The sequence below is a fragment of the Solenopsis invicta genome, chromosome 2 (genome assembly GCF_016802725.1).
Source record: "Solenopsis invicta isolate M01_SB chromosome 2, UNIL_Sinv_3.0, whole genome shotgun sequence".
Taxonomy (NCBI): Eukaryota; Metazoa; Arthropoda; class Insecta; order Hymenoptera; family Formicidae; genus Solenopsis; species Solenopsis invicta.
Genome location: NC_052665.1, coordinates 26409805 through 26429834, shown reverse-complemented (window position 1 = coordinate 26429834; position 20030 = coordinate 26409805). Strand labels below are relative to the sequence as shown.

Below are 20030 nucleotides of genomic sequence, written 5' to 3'. Positions count from 1 at the left end.
CAATATTTAATAAAATGTGTTTTCAAATATGTTGTATTTAACAATTACACTTTTATATTAATTTAATTTCAAATGTTTAAACTTTAAAAATTACTATATCAACATTTCTAAATGTTACATCAATTGTTTTTGTTTACTGGAAATGTATTAAACGAAGAGAATTTAAATAAATAATTTGATAGTTGATTTGAAATATTAATGATTGAATTAAGTAAATGACACACAACTTTTCGGATGAATCAAAATTATGTTATTATTGCAAAATTTTATTTTGATTAGATGTAATTGTATATGTTGACTAAATCATTGTTGCTTATTGTTAAAGTTTTAGTACGTTAATTGTAACGAGAATGGCTAGTTTTACACCTCAAATGATAATGGAGGAAGAATGTTAGATGATGACAGTGTGGCCGAATATTAATAACGATTTGACGGATGCAGCGAAAAGTGCGCATATAGACGTTAGCAAATGGTTGACAAAAGTAAGTATAGTTTATTAATACAAATACTAATATACAATAATCATGGATATGATATTTTTGCAATATTGCAATATTACAGCAATACTGCAGTAATATTATGTATTGTGCATGGGATCGAATATGTTTATTAATATATAAAAAGTCTATAGCGATAAAATATGAACAAATAATAAATTTAAATGAATGTATAGACTAATGTACTTTTCTATTACACATTTTATTAAACATTTTTATTACAGGTATTGGAGTACAATGTCCCAGGAGGAAAGAAAATTCGCGCGTTAACATTAATTTATTCATACAAATTATTGGCTCCAAACGAACAACAAACAAAAGAAAAACTTCGTTTGGTACGGATTTTAGGGTGGTGCATAGAACTGGTACGTAATTTTGTTCTTCTTTTCTTTATGATTACGTTTTATAAATTCAAATAAATTAAACGCAGAATGTGTCATTTTAATTTATAACGTATTTAAAGACATTATAGTGCATAATGAGCGATTTAATTAAAAATATGAAGTTTAAAATTAAATTATTGCGATTATGGATAATAATGTTGAGACATTTATTGTTACACAGTTACAAGCAGGTGGACTCATGTTAGATGACATTGAAGATAGATCGCTAATGCAAAGAGGAAAACAATGTTGGTACCAACGCAATGATGTTGGTTTAATGGCCATCAATGATGGCCTGACGTTAGAAAACTCTGTGTATTATTTAATTCAAAAGCACTTTAAGAAGGAAGATTGTTATGTTTATCTAATAGAAAGGGTCCATACGGTGAATGAAAATATATTATCTATACATAGGGGAGTACCCCAACATTGTTTTTTCCTTTTGACCGAGCAATTATATATTATGAAAATATTTCCACAGAATATATGGAAAACAATATTAAGCCAATCTCTGGATATGCTGTCAACCAACTCAGGCAAGAAGCCAAATCTGGCCTTATTTATAATGGACCGTTATAAGTCCATTGTCGAGTATAAAACATCATATTATACTTTTATTTGACCTGTAATTTGACCAAAACGTTAAAAATAAGTTCTTCTGCACACTCAAACGTTTCAGGGTCTTTTATTCCCGCCTGTGGAATAAGTAACGTGTCACATTATTATTATCAAAGCATTATTGTTTCGAAGTTTAAAGAATAAGTTAAAGAATTTGTCGATTCAAAACTTGTAAAAACTCGAAATTTCAATATTTAAATTCAAAAATGTTATACTTACTAAGTGCATTGCTGAGGTTACAGGTCAAATAAAAGTATAATATGATGTTTTATACTCGACAATGGACTTATAACGGTCCATTATAAATAAGGCCAGATTTGGCTTCTTGCCTGAGTTGGTTGACAGCATATCCAGAGATTGGCTTAATATTGTTTTCCATATATTCTGTGGAAATATTTTCATAATATATAATTGCTCGGTCAAAAGGAAAAAACAATGTTGGGGTACTCCCCTATGTATAGATAATATATTTTCATTCACCGTATGGACCCTTTCTATTAGATAAACATAACAATCTTCCTTCTTAAAGTGCTTTTGAATTAAATAATACACAGAGTTTTCTAACGTCAGGCCATCATTGATGGCCATTAAACCAACATCATTGCGTTGGTACCAACATTGTTTTCCTCTTTGCATTAGCGATCTATCTTCAATGTCATCTAACATGAGTCCACCTGCTTGTAACTGTGTAACAATAAATGTCTCAACATTATTATCCATAATCGCAATAATTTAATTTTAAACTTCATATTTTTAATTAAATCGCTCATTATGCACTATAATGTCTTTAAATACGTTATAAATTAAAATGACACATTCTGCGTTTAATTTATTTGAATTTATAAAACGTAATCATAAAGAAAAGAAGAACAAAATTACGTACCAGTTCTATGCACCACCCTAAAATCCGTACCAAACGAAGTTTTTCTTTTGTTTGTTGTTCGTTTGGAGCCAATAATTTGTATGAATAAATTAATGTTAACGCGCGAATTTTCTTTCCTCCTGGGACATTGTACTCCAATACCTGTAATAAAAATGTTTAATAAAATGTGTAATAGAAAAGTACATTAGTCTATACATTCATTTAAATTTATTATTTGTTCATATTTTATCGCTATAGACTTTTTATATATTAATAAACATATTCGATCCCATGCACAATACATAATATTACTGCAGTATTGCTGTAATATTGCAATATTGCAAAAATATCATATCCATGATTATTGTATATTAGTATTTGTATTAATAAACTATACTTACTTTTGTCAACCATTTGCTAACGTCTATATGCGCACTTTTCGCTGCATCCGTCAAATCGTTATTAATATTCGGCCACACTGTCATCATCTAACATTCTTCCTCCATTATCATTTGAGGTGTAAAACTAGCCATTCTCGTTACAATTAACGTACTAAAACTTTAACAATAAGCAACAATGATTTAGTCAACATATACAATTACATCTAATCAAAATAAAATTTTGCAATAATAACATAATTTTGATTCATCCGAAAAGTTGTGTGTCATTTACTTAATTCAATCATTAATATTTCAAATCAACTATCAAATTATTTATTTAAATTCTCTTCGTTTAATACATTTCCAGTAAACAAAAACAATTGATGTAACATTTAGAAATGTTGATATAGTAATTTTTAAAGTTTAAACATTTGAAATTAAATTAATATAAAAGTGTAATTGTTAAATACAACATATTTGAAAACACATTTTATTAAATATTGTTATAATGATTTTATACTTACAAAAATTATCATTAATTTGTATTATCTCACTCGAACAGTTTTTCTTTTCTTTTTTATAAAAAATTAAATTTGTCTTCAAATCTTTACAAAAAAGGAAACCAATATATTTCAATTATAAAACAAATATTTCTTAAACTTTGACTGGTTGTTTATGTCTTTAATTAAAAAAATAGCCAGACTAGTTGTTTATGTTTTTAATTTAAAAAATAAAGCAGAACAAAATGTTTACAATTTAAAATTAATGTACAAAAGTATTCTGATGATTCTGTTGCTGGTCTAGCGTTTTAGTGGCCACGCCTGGTTGGTGAAAAGCGTTGTTTTACTTACTGCATCTTGACGTGATGACCCAATAGATTCTTCGCGTGTAAGAATTTCTGCCGAGTCCTTCTGCTTGCGAATGCCGGCGTTGATTTGGTAGGGCTTTTTTAGTTGCTCAGAGCCTCTTCAGTTAGGTTAGGTTAGGTTCCAGGCATTTCTTGTATTTCAATAACAAATATTATACATGTTATATAAAGTCAAAGACAGATATTACGGATAAAATATAATTATGCTACATTTGTTTTACATATTAAAAGAAGAAAAATATCTGTAAATCTAAAATTTAAAATGTTCTCGTAAAAAATATAAAAAGAGAAATATAATTTGTAAATTGCTTATAATTGACTCAAACTAATTTTGTAAATATCCAAAAATTATGGGCAAGATTTGAATTATAAAATCTCTTTGCGTGATTGTTCAATAAAATATCTTTTAAAGGGTATATTTTGAATGATTGAGATATGATTATCATTTAATGGACTCTGTACATTTCAACACAATAAGTCCCAACATTAACAAGCAGTACTACATAAATAACTATATCAATTTCAATTTAAAGACTTTTAATAATGTTGAAGATAAATAATAAAAATAATAAAAATATGTTAGGAGTCTTTTTAAGAATCATCTGAGATTATGCATTTACTAATCAAAAGAAAGAAAAAGTAGGTCTAGTAGAATCTGCAAAATGCAATTGTCGATTCTTGAGTCAAAATAGAAACCATATCTTTTAGTATAGAGAACCAAGTACGTGAATACTTTGTGTTACATTTTATTTACAAGAAATGGTCAGAGAAATGAAAGGTGAAAGAAAGATTTTAATATACGGATAGAAGGAAAGAAAGAAGAACAAGGAGGAGACCAAAGGCAAAAATTAAAGAGAGAGAAAGAGAGAGAGAGAGAGAGAGAGAGAGAAATTGAAGGACCATAAAATAGAAATAGAACAAAAGGGAAAAAAAAGAAATAAAGGAGACGGAGAAAGTAAACATTTCTAAATGAAGTATAAAAGAAATTACAAGTGCAATTGAACATGGATTTAAAGGTTATTTTTAATAATTGGTAAATATCATATCATATCACATTTTCAGATTTTGTGTTATAGAAATGAAAACTTATTTAATCGAAAATTATCTCTTTTAGTAAAGATTTAAAAAAAATGTGCAATGAAAGTAGAGAAACAAAGAGGAATGAAATAATGTAAAAAGAAAGGAGGAAGAATCGTGAGAGTGTAAAATATAAAAAAAATAGACAGGAGAAAGATATTAAAAAAGCGGAGAAAGTACAGATTTTTAAATAAAAGATGGAAAAAATTAAAAGTGCAATTGAACACGAGTTTGAAGATTTTTTTTTAATAATGGGTAAATATTATACCATATTTTGAGATTTTGTGTTATAGTAATGAAAATTTCTTTAATCGAACATTATCTCTTTTAATAAAGATTTTAAAAAGTGTGCAATGAAGGAAGAGGTTACGAAGAGGTGAGAAATAATGAAAGAAAAAAGGAGGAAGCATTGTGAGAGTGAAAATAGAAAAAAAAATAAAAAGTAAAAAGGAATTAAAGAAAGTGGAAAAGATACAGATTGATAAATAAAAGCCGAAACGTATTAAGAATGAAATTGATCGCAAGATTATTTTATTAATGGGTGAATTTTACATGGTATTATGACACTTTGTGTTTTAAGAATAAAAATTTCTTTAACTGAACATTATCTCTTTTAATATAGATTTTAAAATAGTGTGTCATATATAATTATATTTAATTAAATATTATACAAAAAAAATATAATAATAATGATTAAAAAATGAAATCTATAGTTTTGAAAGCGCGCGTGTTAGCGCGCGTGCGTGCTAGTCCTTTCTGAAAAAATGTATTGCATCGATTCTCGAATTATTGAATTTATTGTTGTCGCTTTTCCGAAGTGCTGATTGGTTTTATTGCTGTGCTAACTTCGTGAACGGTTGTCATAGCAGAGATCGTGTTGATAGTTGCAGATATAATAACTGTTATATGCATAAAGAAGTTAATAGTGTAATATTATTATATTATTAAATTAATTATTACAAATTTATTTATTGTGTTGGTTCTGTTCCCTGCGTTTAAAGATTTTTTCTTTTTCTTGATGGATTTCATGTTTCAGATAAGTTTTATTAAACGTCTTTATTTATGGTTGTAAAAATTATCTTTAGAAAGAATTAATACTTTGTGCTGTACTTTATTTTCAGATAGCAATTTCGTTTAACATTTATTACATTGTTGTAGTTAAAATGTTCTTAAATATTATTATTGTGAGGTTGGATTAGAAAAAGTATAAGAATGAATTAATGATAGAAGGAAGAAGAGTTTTGAAATGGCACTTATACAGAAAGGAGAAAGGAATTTAAGAAGGTGGAGAAGGTAACGATTTAAAGATTTTTTAATAAAGAGTAAATATCATTTGATATTTAATAGTTTGTTTTAAAAAAATAAAAATTTCTCTAATAGAATATTATCAATTTTAGTAAATATTTAAAAACTTTTAAAATTTTTCTTTAATAGAATTTTATCTATTTTAGTAAATATTTTTAAAAATGTGAAATGATTATAAAGAAAAAAAGAGGAATAAAATAATATGAAAAGGAAGTGAAGAAAGAGAAAAGATTGAAGAAGTGTATAATTAAAATAAAATTGAAAGGAGAAAGGAATTGAAGGTGTTGGAGAAGGTAAAGATTTTTTAAATGAAGAATGAATGAAATTAAAAATTCAATTGAATACGTGTTTAAAGGTTTTCTTTAATGATGGTTGAATATTGCATGATAATTTTATATATTATATACTATAAAAATAAAAAATTTTTAAATAAAATATTATCTCCTTTATTAAAGATTTTAAAAGAAATAAAAATGTGAAATAAAAATAAAGAGAAAAAGAGAAATAAAATAATGTAAAAAGGAAGAAAGGACGGAGGAAGAATTGAATGAGTATATAATGGAAATAAAATTGAAAGGAGAAAGGAATTGAAGGTGTTGGAGAAGGAAAAATTTTTAAATTAAGGGTAAATAAAATTAAGAATGCTATTGTATATTGGTTAAATTCTAGCTCAATAAGTTCAGAAAATTAAGAGATAAAAATAGTGAATTTATAAAATTGAAAAAGTTTAACCTTCATAAAAACGACAAATATTTTTATCTGTACTTTAGAAAAAAATAATATGTTATTTTAACTTGATTAAAACTTGATCTAAACAAGGCCTTTTACGTTCGTAGCTAAATCTTAGTGCTTCATATTTATTCGTGTGATTTTCTCAGCTTTTCAACCAAACTGCGTACCGTCGTTACTTTCGATCATAACACAGCTTCTAGATTGAATAAGAAAATTAATCACATTTTTATTAGATTAATCTAATAATAAATGATGCTGAATAGCATCTAACCCTTCCCCCCTTACGAAAAAACTGTAAACAATTTATTGCAAAAAATATCACCTCAGCCAGTGTATAAATATTTATTTAATTAAATTTGTTCTTTCTAAAATTGAAATTTATGTAAAATATACCAACGAAATGTTGAAGACAATTTTAAAGGAAGGAGGGGAATAAAATATATATTAAACACACAATAAATTTTCATTTATAAATTCATCGCCTTTTCTTATTTATTCTGTTGAAGAATTTTAGATATTATTTGTTTGCATTTTTAAGGTATTAGTAATATATATATATATATATATATATATATATATATATATATTACTTTTTCAGAAAAAAGGTAAAAAAAGCACCTATGTGTGTTGCGCGCAACTTATCTTGAAATTGTATAATCTAATAAAAATGATATACGTTTATTAAAAAAAAAAATATGTGAAATCTTTAAAGTGCACCATGTTTTTGTACATCAAAAATTTTTTATTTAATAAAATTTTCTCATTTTGTACCGTTTCCTCTTTAATCTTTTAAATTAAATGTTATATATTCCATTGAAACTTATTAAAATTAAATACAACCACTTGGGTTAAAATTGAAAGATTTTTCAATAAAAATACAAAAATAGTACACTTTGATTATTTAAAAGATTTTTTGGAAAAATGCGTTTAGGTTAAATTAAATTACACAATATTTAAGGAAATACTACTTGGGTTAGAATAAAATTTTTCAATGAGAATTAAAAATGCTATCACTTGAATTTTTAAAATACAAAGATTTTTCAATGACAATACAGAGATAGTACCACGTGGGATTTGTATAAAAGTTGAAGATACTACTAGTTGAGTTAGAATAGAAGTTTTTCAAAGAAAATACAAATACTACTACTTTAATTTTGTTGAAAAAGTATATTCTCTTTATAATAGGCGCACTTTAAAAGATTTCACACATTTTTTTTTTAATAAACGTATATCATTTTTATTAGATTACACAATTTCAAGATAAGTTGCGCGCAACACACATAGGCGCTTTTTTTTACCTTTCTTTGAAAAGATTATATATATATATATATATATATATATATATACGTTTAAATTATGTATCTGACCTTGCTTTGGAATTATGAGTATTATGCATACGAGCATCCGCCGTATCGTTTTTATATAATTCACATGACATGTACTCTTCCATAGCTTTCATGAAAAACGGATTGTTCAAAGTTGACAATTGTTATATTATATTTTTTTCAATATTGGCATCGTGTTCTTGTAATGATATTTTATTATCTATTTGCAGCGCAATGTCTGTCTCCTCCACTGACGGACTATTTAAATATTTCTGATCATAATTTATTTTGTAGCTCAATGTTCAATGCAACCCTTACAAAAAAGTAGTACTAGCAATCAGTACTCAGTACTGAGTAATCAGTACTCGTAGTATTGAGAGTATTAGTATGTTAATACTCATGAATACTGCGGAATGGTCAGTACTGTGTTTGTCAGTGCTTACAGTACTGGCAGTACTACAAGCAATAATACTCATTAGTACTTCAAAGTATTGAAGTGGTCAGTACTTTATCAGATTAATATTTGGAGTACTATTGTGATAGTACTGCCAGTGCTGTAAGAACTAATAGGCACAGTACTGACCATTCTGCAATATTCATGAGTATTAACATACTAATACTGTCAATACTTAGAGTATTGATCACTCAGTACTGAGTACTGATTACTATAGTACTACGTTTTCGTAACGTACATCTTAGAAATACTAAATTAATAAAATACTAAATTAACATACTAAACTATCAATACTGCAGCGCGATAAAACGATAACAATCGTCAGTACTCTAAAATTTTTAAATATATATTTTGTAAACTTAAGGCAATTTTATATCTACATTTATATGATATTACTTAATTATATGTCATATGATTCTTTTCAAATATTTGTTTTTGTATATAAGTTACTCTATACAATTAAAAAATAATACCAAAATGTTAATAAACTAATAACTTTTTAAGATCTATTAGTATATGTAAATTAGTGTATGTAATAAAACAAATTTACACATTTGTGAAGTTTAAATATAAAATTTTATAATTATTAATATTTATTTGTTTTGGCTTCCTCATAGAGGAAGCTTTGTGAGCGAAGGTTTCTACTTGCACACTTAAAAACTATAAGGAAGCAATGTGCAAGTTTCTACTTGTACACTTAAAAACTATGAGGAAGCAATGTGCAAGTTTCTACTTGCGCACTTTTTTTTATTGTGTGATAAGCTTTATTGCGACTAATACCTGTTATACTAATATCTGTTATACTATTACAAAAATCAAGTAAATAATTAATGTTTTTACGCTAAAACGATTCCTACTAATTGCAGATATTTCTTATTTCATATATAATTCTTTAAAATCTGGTTGATTAGACTTTATAAGGGTTCTATGTATAATATGTACGGATTCTCCGAAATTTAAAACGTCTGTAATTCCAGAACTAATTAACCAAATCTTAAAAAATTATATATGAAATAGGGGTAGAAAAAACTGAGGAATATGATAGAATTAGAAATGAATTGTTATCTTAAATATGGAGAAAGCTATAGCGTAAAACACTTTTCTAAAAAATAAAAATCCTCCTAAAATCCATACCGGTTGACCAATTTTAATAAAATTTGAGGAGGACATACTTTCTATGATACTCTATTGATTAAAAAAAAAAATGTATCCCGATATCTAAAAAATTGTAGAAGTAGATGCTTATACAAAAATCCGGACATTTTTTAATACAATTTCTCGACATTTTGGAACATTCTGAACCTATTTCTTTTAAAATCTAGAAAATTTTTTTTTCCACCATCACAAAGCTTCCTCTATGAGGAAACAAAAATTGAACACGTTTTACAACACTGTATAAAAATTTATAAGCATAATTATGATGCAAATATAAAATTATAATACAATTTAGGATTTAATACTGCACATAGTAACGTTGAAGAGAAAAAAGTAGGTTTTTTTCAATATTGTAAGAGATATAGTATGTAATTTTTATTTATTTTATTAACTTTTTCAATCAGTTTCGACAAGATTTACAATAGGAATAATAACAAATGTCTTGTTATCAATATAGGGTATAAGAATACATTTCCGTAATAAATTCTCTGGTAAACAGCACATTTTGTTCTCAGTTAACATGACTACTGTAGAAAATGAATTAGAAGAAATTGCTCCATGTGTACAAAGTACTTTGTTCAATACTTCAAACACTTTTCCTATAATAACACATTGTTTAATTTGACTGTTTGCGGTTGTAACAGTTAGAATGTTGCATATGTCAATTATCTTATCTCTAGTTTGGACAGTACTGTTATGTCTTCTTTTCAGTTGTCTATCACTGCAATGACACAATATGTTTTTATAAATGAAACGATCGTAGCTGCACGCATTAGTCATAATTTCTTCTCCTAAAACTTCTGTTATTAAATGTTGCTCTATAACAGATAATTCCACATGTTGAGCACATCCACAAATTTTTAAAAGCCCAAAATGAAGATACTTATCAATATTTGAGTCCCCAAACATTTTATTAAACAGTGATTTTCCTGATACACTGCAATTTTGTTGAAGAAAAATAGTACTGTTCTTAATGTTTTGCAAACTTAAATAAGATTTACAAATTTGTTGAGGAACGCTCTGAGAATTGTGAAACATTTTGGTTAAAATACCATTGTAATGCTCAAACGGAAACGCCGACCAAGCCCATAAAGCACCAAACTGTTTTACACTATCTGGGATATGAAGGAGAAGATGAATGTTGTATTTCATATACTCCTTTCCGTATAGAGTTTCAGTATCTTCAACAAATTGTTGCAAAGCTCGTTTAGCAGACCTGAATTCCTGAATACTAAATCTATCCTTTAGGATAGTATAAATACTAAAAACTAAAAGCAGCCAGTGTTTGTAATAACGTAAAGGTAATATATCTTTCAAACATACAAGCGAGTAATAAAGTAAGTGGTGTTTCCACTGAGATGCTTCCCACAATCCGAAGTTTTCAATAGAGTCAGTAGTTCTAGAAATTTCGTGACAAGGCATAATTTTCTTCAATTTTTGATCATACAAATTAACTCTTGTTCCTATGTACCACGGTTTCTGAAAATTCTTTGAATCAAACCACATAGTGGCAAATGTTTTGCAAACACCTAGCAATACACAGTGCATATATTCGGGCAGAAAGGAATATATAATATTGAACAAAGGTATAAACATTGTTAGTGAAAAACCTTTAACTCCAAACACTCGCCGTTTTTCAGTAATTGCTTTTTCTACATGTTTTTCATGTTTTTTTTTCGATCTCTTAATTCCTATTCCGCCGCAAAAGACACGTGCATGGCCTTTCCCAACTCGCATTCTCTCTCCTTTATTAAAACACAAGCTACATCCAAATTTCCCATTATATTGGGAAATATACTGAACGACTGGTCTAGCAACAGAATCGATTGGGGAAAGAAGAGTGTGCACTTTTATTGTTATACGATCTATTTGTCCAGATGGAGTAAAAGTAATATCGTTAGTAATAGTGTAAATCTCTTAAATCGTTTACAAATGGCTTTAGGAACAACTGCATGTTTGATTTCACCGTTCCGTACCATAATCCACATAAAATAATAGAGTTTCGTCTGTCACGGTACGGTAACTCATTAATTGCAACTTGAATAGGCCACATAGATACTTTAGAAGATTTAAACACTTCTACCCCATCCGTATTCCATTGAAGTGTAATATCGAGATCGGAAATTTTATTTTTACGCTGTAATGATTTGTACACACTTCCACTACAAATATCTGATATGTAATTAGTGTCATTCTCTGAAACTTATTATAATAACTACTAACTACATTACTTAATTGTTCTTTAAGTGGAAGTTGTATAAAAAAATTTCCATCGTGTTGCAATACTTTCTGGTTGTACTTTTTACGGCAATCGGGACATTTTGTATTTATGTTTTTCCCAACAAAATCGAATAAAGTGAAACAATTAATGCAGTAGAAATGTGTTACAATGTTAGCAGTTTTTGGAAATTTGTTTAAAAAAAGATATTTCGATTTGTGCACTATCGTAGGAAGATGACAGTTAATGAGAGATAAAAGATCTTCTAATCCGACATCAGTGATGTTGTGACGAATTATAAAATTCATAATGAGCAATTCACTTTCTTCTAATGTTAAGCTGCAAGATTCGTATAGTGGAGCACCTCGTTCCTGAGAATAATGATTGTTTAAAAATTACACAATGTTTTAATGACATAATTAAAGTTAATATTTTACTTGCATATTACTTTTTGTTAAACATTTCTAAAAGTAATGTATATTAAAAATCAAATACTTAATACATAAAAATAACTACATGATGATATGTTGTTAATTCGGAACGTTATAAACTGTCACAGTTTTAAAATCATTACTTACTTGATGGTTATCATATGTTATTTCATCATCAAAACCATATTCGTTGTTGTCGTGTTCTGGAGGATTTTCATTTTCTTTATTGTTTTCTGACTGATTATTTTCCTCTGATAGATTTTCATTATTTTCCTCTCTGTCTGAACCAGTATTATCCTGTGAATGATTTTTTTTTTAATTTTGAATAAATGATGCATGATGTAAGCATTTCTAAATTTGATCCCAAAATGAACAAAACATTTTTTAATTTAAGTTTAAGTCTTATTTGAAATCGCTTAAGCATTTAATTATAGCATGTTTTCCTAAATACTAATAAATGTTAACATATATTAAAAATAAGAATATACTTCTTACATTATCTTCAGCACATTCGCTCATTGCACTCTGACCTGTTTCATAAACATTATGTTGTTCACCAATAATTTCATCACCGATAATATCCATATTACTAGAACCTTGATAACTACTTCCAGATTCTATTTCCTGTATAAAAATAGTAACACATAGAAACTTCAACAATTACTTTTACAGCATTTTTTGTTTATAACAACTATTTCAAAATTAATGATAATTTTGTTTTGAATTAATTTTTTAAAATAATGAATAAATGTTTATAAAAGAATATTCTTAATTTTTTGATAATAAATAAATGTTTATGACAGAAGAAACATGATAAAAGTAATGAAAATGTGATTTAATACTTACATCTGCGTTTTGAACTTCATCAACAAGTAATTGTCTACCTTTTTTGAGACGTAAGAAATAAGTTGATTTAGGAATTCCATTCTCCATATACTTTTTATAAGGACCCCTTATTTTCATATTTCACATGTAAGGCAAGATCATACGATCTTATTTGTACAATTACATAAAATAATTATTAATTCCACTTAATGACTGTAAACACAAGGTGATGTCAAATCCGGAAATTCTCTTAAATACAAATATTAGATTATATTCATAATAACAAACCTAACCGAACACGTTCCACACAAGCTATTGCGTGCATTCAGTACGCAATTACAATCGCTCAGGCTACTCTCGGAAACATCACCCGAGTGCCCTCGTGTATCATCTTATCCTTGTTTAACATTCGGTGAACAACAAGGATAAAATGATACATGGCACTCGGGTGATGTTTCCGAACACAGCCTTACTGTGCTCAGTGAGCCCTTGCATCTGATTGGTGTATACCCCCCAATCAGACACAAGGAAACGAGTCACATGACGTAGGCTGATGGCAGAGAACGAGACGTAAGCGCGCGCTTTATATCTCGAGTTCTCTGCTATATTAGCCGTACTTAATAACCTCCTTCGATCAAAAACAAAGCAATATTACGTGAATAATAGAATAAAGTGAACGTGTTTTATGTTCTCGATCCAAAGTAATTTATATTTTGTGATTAAATCAAAATGAGTTATAAGTGGAATATAAGTGACGAGAAGTGCATATTAGTGCAATTCTCGAATGAAAACAATGAACTCGGGATTGGCTTCCAAGATTGGTTGCAATGTAAAAATGATGAAATAAATGCAGATACCATACAAAGTTTAATTGATAATGAATCCGAAACTACAATACTTTGGCCAAGGTGCGACGTAGGGCCTGCGAATATTACGAAAAAAGGAACCAAAGACTGCGAGTGGAATAAAGTTGTCGTTAAGATACTTGCATCTGGTCGTAAGTAATTTAAAAATTACATTAAAACTGTTTTGTAACATACGATGAAATATTACGTCATTAATAATATTCAGATAAATACGAACATTTAAATTAATTTTAGCATGGACTGTCATGTGTGAGAATCAAAACTCACTGATAAAGTATGGTATTATCAATCCTACCAGACAGGATCGACGAAATTTAGCAAAAAAACAGCATGACGGGGATAGTGATAATATAAAACAAGCAGCGACAAAAAAGGTGATGTTTAGTAAGAAATAAAACGATACAATATTTTATCTTTTTATCTTTTTATATTGTAGGTAAAAACATAACCTTTTACCAGAATTTTTTGTATAAATTTATTTTGGGATTGTTAAATTTTAGTTCTGAGTAACTTTTCGCACTAATTTTTAAATTATATGTTGATTGCTTTTTTAGACGTTAACATCTGCTCCAAAAAATAAAAAAATGTCTAGTAATGTTGATAAGTCTGCTACATTCTTCGCTGAATATAAATCACAGCAGCCGAAGGTAAATGTTATTACCTATTATAACACTTGTTGATGACAAAGGTTCAATCTTTTTACGAATAATGTTTTAGATTTATGTTTTAAATATTTCTGTATTTAAAAATGTTAGAAATTTTGTACAACGAAAAAAAACATTTTATTAACGTTAAATGTAATATTGTATCATAATTGGGCTAACATTATATTTTTAAGTTTTACAATTATTTTGTATTTATCTGTAGTTTATTTTTAAAATCGTATTCACTAGTTAACATTTACTTTTATTCGTAGTATGATACTATAGAAGAATCAGAAGAAGAATCAGAAGAATCAGTCGATGACAGTTCAGATGATAATTTCAACATGTCAAAAAAATCGAAAAATGCACTGTTAGAGAAAATCAGTGATTTAACTTATCAAAATAAGAAGTTAAAAGAAGAAAATGTTAATTTACTCGCTCTGCAAAGTATGTTATTTTTACTTAGAAATAATAAAAATTACATTCCTCATTAACAGTTATTTTTCAAATTATAAAGTAGTAATTATTGAATTTCTTAAAATATAAAGTATTTAATTTGTGTAAAAAATAATGTGAGTATATATTTTACTTTTATTTTGGGCTGAAATAGAATTTATATACACGTTTCAGACGTATCAAAAATTGACTCAATAATTACAAGAGTTTTGAAAAATGTAAAAACAGTGGATGATATTACTTCAAAACTTGTAGATAATACATTGGCTCAAGTATGTCAAAAAATTTTAAGAATTTATTATGCTTTACAATAAAAGGATTGTTTTAATAATTTATTAATAATATTAAAAATTGTAGATGAGGGCAAACGTTGATGAAAAGTCAAACGTGCGACACAAACAAAGCTCCAGTACCTTTTCATTTGGAATAAAGGAAATTAAGACTGAATTACTAGATATTGCACAGGACGAAACAGAAACTAACTATCATAAGGTAATATATGATGTACTTAAATTTTTAAAGACAGTTATTTTTTTCTGTATTATTAATAATAATTATTATTTATAAAGGCTGTTGAATGTAACAAAGAAAACATTCTTTCTGCTAGCGGATCTAGAGAATATAAAAACAAAATCCGTACTACAGCTAGAGGTGCTGTACAATTTTACTGAATCGCATACATACACAAATTTTTATGGAAATTTTAATATGTAACATGAATAATATTATTTTTATGCACAGAGTGACAAAGTTCAATTGGCTGAAGGTGTTTTCATCGATAAGTATGCGTTGAAAAATAGCGATCACAGCAGCGTAAAAAAATTAACAAATGACTTGTTATTACATGTCTTTGGTTCCGAAACATTAGATGCTAGCAGTGTTACTGGTAAACTACCAAATTTATATTCTAAATTACCTGAAGGTCAGAAGCCTAAAGTAAAACCGATGTTAGATCCTCATAAACTGAATGCTTGTAAAGGTTAGTTAATATAAATCTTGTTATGCAATATCACCACGATTAATTATATGTTATATTTTACTTTGAAATATTTTTAAACGTTATATCTGTATGTTACAGATTATGTCTTGAAACGATTTCCTAATGAAAAAAATGCAGAAAAAGAATTTTACAACGCAGCCAAACGCAAATGCAACAATGCAGTTCGTCGTGTAGTGAAAACTATCCCAGCTCCCTAGATTCTGCCAAAGAATGTGTACTTTACGGATATTTTTTTTTATGACTATATCAATAACCGTTACTTGCAGATTTTATAACATTGTTAAATTGAAGTTATAAAGAGATTATTTTACATATTTTAGAATCCAGATTTTTGTAGATGAGATGGCAAAAACGTAAAAGATTATTTTGTTTTAAAATATAAAACAGTTGCAAAAATGCAGTTCGTCGTGTGAAAACTATCCCAGTTTTCTAGATTTTGCCAAAGAATATGTACTTTACGGATATTTTTATTTTATAAAACTATATACCAAAAACCGATATTTGCAGATATTATAACATTGTTAAATTGAAATTATAAAGAGATTATTTTTTATGTTATAGAATTTAGATTTTTGTAGATGAGGGCAAAAAAGTAAAAGATTGTTTTGTTCTAAAATGTAAAACAGTTCTATGTTATAAAGATACAATATAATAAAAGAAGATAAAATGTCCTTACTTAATATTTAATGTGTACACGTTGTGTAACTGTTAATTGTTTAAACAGTTAAATAACAGATTGAAAAAACTTTATATATTTTAAAATAAAATATGTACTACTTTCAGTTTACGATATTTTAGTTTAAAAGTATTTATATTATTAATAATCACTACTTTATCTTCTGTTTCCTGGTGGACAGAACTTAAAATTTAAGATCTCTCTAATCTTGAACATTTTTACAGTTCTCTGTGTGCGTGAGGCTTATGTCAGCAAAGTTTATGTGCTTGGATGATTATTGCTGCACGAATGTACTACGCTAAGAAGAACAAATAATTATATAAAAGTCTAGATGACGTCAAAATTACGTTATTTTGATATCATCTTGACTTTTTGTTCTACTTGGGTAGTACTGTGCAAGTACTGCGCCTGTACCACACGTTAGTATCCCACGAGTATTCGATAAGTACTAAAAGAGTACTGGCGGGAGTACTAGAGAAAGTACTGGAGAAAGTACTGGAGGGAGTACTAGATGAAGTACTGGAGGAAGTACTAGATGAAGTACTGGAGGGAGTACTAACGAAGTCAGTATGGTCGAATTTAGTAGTACTTTGAGTACTTATGTCTCCAGTACTTTCACCAATACTTTTTCCAGTATTAAAACCAATACTACTTTTTCATAAGGGAATTCTTATGTCTGCAATAAATTATAATAAAATATATAAATTCACAATAAAAAAGAATAAAACAAAGCTAGTCAGAGACTCTTACCAAAATTATTGTTAATGACTGACGAATAAAGATCAGGTTAAAGAATCTGTCACGATGGATATGATGATGATGACAAGATGACAAGAAGTACTACACCACATACACCACAAGTACACCACAAGTCGCATACGGCTGACTGATGTATGCCAGCGCCACTCGTGTCGAAAATATGAAAGGGAGAATTCCTGAGGGCGACGACGACGTTTCTTAAAGATTAAAGATGAATATTTAGATTTGCGTCGCGATATCTCCGCTCGTAGGGCACGGAGAAAAAAAAAATAAAAACACTTTTATTATACAAGTCGGGGCCAAGCTATCGTTTGAGACTACTCGGAACTTGATCGGTTCAGCCGTTACTGAGATCTGATAATCTCGCGTGTTTGGAACTCGCTGACTCGCGTAAAAAAGGGTCGGTCTGCGACTCGCTTCTCCTACATAGGCGCGAGTCGCGACCGCGCCTCTAGATTCGCTGTCATAATCACATTTATAATTTCAACATTATTCTGATTGTTACCACAATTTGTATTTTGAATGTTAAAATTCCATCTATATAAGTTGCTATATAAACTTTAAATGAGTTAGCAGGAAAGAAGTATAAGATGCATATTACAACAAACCGGTGCGGCGTGGCGCGGCGTGGCGTTCACATTCTAATGAGACGCAAAATAATTCATACGTTGCAAACGGTCCTCTTTCGCGTAGATTAAGGTAGATTAAGGGAGGAAGTGCTCGATGAAGGTCGTCACGAGCTCTGAACGCGTAATATCGTAAGTTAAGACACGCCGGAGAATTGGTGTAGAACTACGTGAGCGCATACACAAACAGACGAGCAGAGCGTTGCGAGAGCAAAGGCGTTACGGTGCAGGGCCGGTTTTAGGCGGTAAGTACGGTAAGCGGCGCAATAAAGCCGCTTGAAAACCAGCATTAAAAATATTTAAACGTTTAACTTTAACCCTTAAACACGTAAGTGGGTCTGAGAGACCCCATATGAAGTTTTGAACGCTTTCTATGTGAAGACGGAATGGGATAGGAGGTTTGAACCAAAACGTAAAAAAAGTTTGAAATCTCTTTCGATTGATATTGTTGATCAACATTTTTGGTCAACTAGAATTCGAACCGCACGGCAGCAAAGTTTTGTTAGGGTCAATGCGACCCATATAGTGTGTAAGCGAAACTTTTTTTGTGAATATTTTACACAAAAAAAGCTGGACAAAATACGTTCGAACAGATCGGTTTGCGGATGTTACTCGCATATACTCTGTCTAAAGTTGAAATACTATAAAATGCTGTAGAAAAGGGAGTTTTTTCGAAATATATCATGAAACACATTAATTTTCAATTTTAGACATGATTTAATCAAAAATACCTCATATTCGCCTTGTTACCTAAGTACATTTTTTAATAGAAATGACAATGATCTAATTTTTTTGAAAGTATAAATCTTTAGTTTTAAAATGCCGTATTGTAAAGTTTTTCAAAGTTTTTTGTTGCAAAGATATGATTTTTTTTAAATGGATTTTTAGATGCCCAAAAATACCTCATATTCTCTATGTTACATAATTATACTTTTTAAAAAGAATGACTTTGCCAAATTTTATTTTAAAAGTGTGACTTTTTAGCTTTAAAACGCCGTATTTGAAAGTCCTTAAATGTTTTTTGTTGCAAAGATATGATTTTTTGAAGGAAAAGTGGATTTTTGATCAATTTCTCATTTTTTCTTAATGGTTTTTTTTATAACTTCACAATAAATTATTTTTTCGCAATGCCGATTGTGCAGTTACACTCCTGAGATTTTGAACTTTTGTTTAAAAAAAAATCGTAGAAAAATATTGATTGTAATCAAAGTTATAGCTTCTCAAAGTTAAAAAAGTCTCCCAGACCCAAAAATGTATTTCCGTATTTTACAAGATCGGTGTGTTTAAGGGTTAATAATATCGGTAGTAAAAAGCATCAGTTTATACGGCTGCATTGTACAGACTACTAAAGGTACATACGCTCCACTTCACACTCGCAACGATCGCGAGCATTATTTATCCTTGTTTGATATTTGGCAAACAACAAGGATGAAAATGCATCAGCCAATCACTCTTAGTAAAGTAAACAAAAAAGCAGCAAAGTCGTGAGAGCGCAAACGGCGTGAGCATATGCGACGAGAGACGTAAGATGAAAACGCCTTCCTATTGCTCGTGGCTCTGTGAGCTGTCGATTGTTTTTGACTAAAAACAATCGAAAGCTTACCGAGCCAGGGGGTGCGCACGATTGGACACCGCATGATTGGACACCACCACTCATGGCGGCCTATGCCTAGAGTTTTTCCAATGGTCAAGCGCTGTGAGTGGTGGTGTCCAATCGTGCTGTGTCCAAAAGGGTGTCACCCCCGAGCCAGACCACAAGCCATAAAGCCCGTATCAAACTACGCATTGAAGATTGAGATTGAAGATTAAAGATTGAAATTTGACCAATCAAAACAAGGAAATTTTAACTTCTTTTATTTTGATTGGCCAAAGC

At 28.9% G+C, this 20030-nt stretch overlaps 4 protein-coding genes across 9 annotated transcripts; 2 read left to right on the top strand and 2 right to left on the bottom strand.

Annotated features, from left to right (window-relative positions):
* The first annotated feature begins 331 nt into the window (after positions 1–331).
* On the top strand, positions 332–1730 carry LOC105204355 (farnesyl pyrophosphate synthase-like). Its single transcript, XM_026141844.2, has 3 exons — positions 332–482; positions 722–862; positions 1062–1730. The coding sequence occupies exons 1-3, from the start codon at positions 396–398 to the stop codon at positions 1500–1502; spliced, it is 669 nt and encodes a 222-aa protein (XP_025997629.2). The 5' UTR covers positions 332–395; the 3' UTR covers positions 1503–1730.
* LOC120356807 (farnesyl pyrophosphate synthase-like) lies at positions 1723–2912 on the bottom strand. Its single transcript, XM_039446042.1, has 3 exons — positions 2762–2912; positions 2382–2522; positions 1723–2182 (listed from the first exon to the last, which is right to left on the bottom strand). The coding sequence occupies exons 1-3, from the start codon at positions 2846–2848 to the stop codon at positions 1742–1744; spliced, it is 669 nt and encodes a 222-aa protein (XP_039301976.1). The 5' UTR covers positions 2849–2912; the 3' UTR covers positions 1723–1741.
* A 7115-nt stretch (positions 2913–10027) lies between these two features.
* Positions 10028–13505, bottom strand: LOC120356967. 5 transcript variants are annotated; one of them, XM_039446018.1, is made up of 4 exons: positions 13419–13505; positions 12801–13343; positions 12453–12602; positions 10028–12245 (listed from the first exon to the last, which is right to left on the bottom strand). In XM_039446018.1, exon 4 carries the CDS (start codon positions 11391–11393, stop codon positions 10053–10055), a length of 1341 nt encoding a protein of 446 aa, XP_039301952.1. In that variant the 5' UTR covers positions 11394–12245; positions 12453–12602; positions 12801–13343; positions 13419–13505; the 3' UTR covers positions 10028–10052. The 5 variants fall into 4 exon arrangements, with proteins under 5 accessions (XP_039301952.1, XP_039301956.1, XP_039301954.1 ...); XM_039446020.1 differs by having other exon boundaries at positions 12453–13343; XM_039446021.1 differs by having other exon boundaries at positions 10028–12602.
* A 143-nt stretch (positions 13506–13648) lies between these two features.
* Positions 13649–16677, top strand: LOC113005739. Of its 2 annotated transcripts, XM_039446024.1 has the most exons (9): positions 13649–14127; positions 14231–14370; positions 14551–14643; positions 14913–15087; positions 15271–15368; positions 15454–15588; positions 15666–15747; positions 15838–16075; positions 16175–16677. In XM_039446024.1, the coding sequence occupies exons 1-8, from the start codon at positions 13860–13862 to the stop codon at positions 15840–15842; spliced, it is 996 nt and encodes a 331-aa protein (XP_039301958.1). In that variant the 5' UTR covers positions 13649–13859; the 3' UTR covers positions 15843–16075; positions 16175–16677. The 2 variants fall into 2 exon arrangements, with proteins under 2 accessions (XP_039301958.1, XP_039301957.1); XM_039446023.1 differs by having other exon boundaries at positions 15666–16075.
* Positions 16678–20030: the final 3353 nt, after the last annotated feature.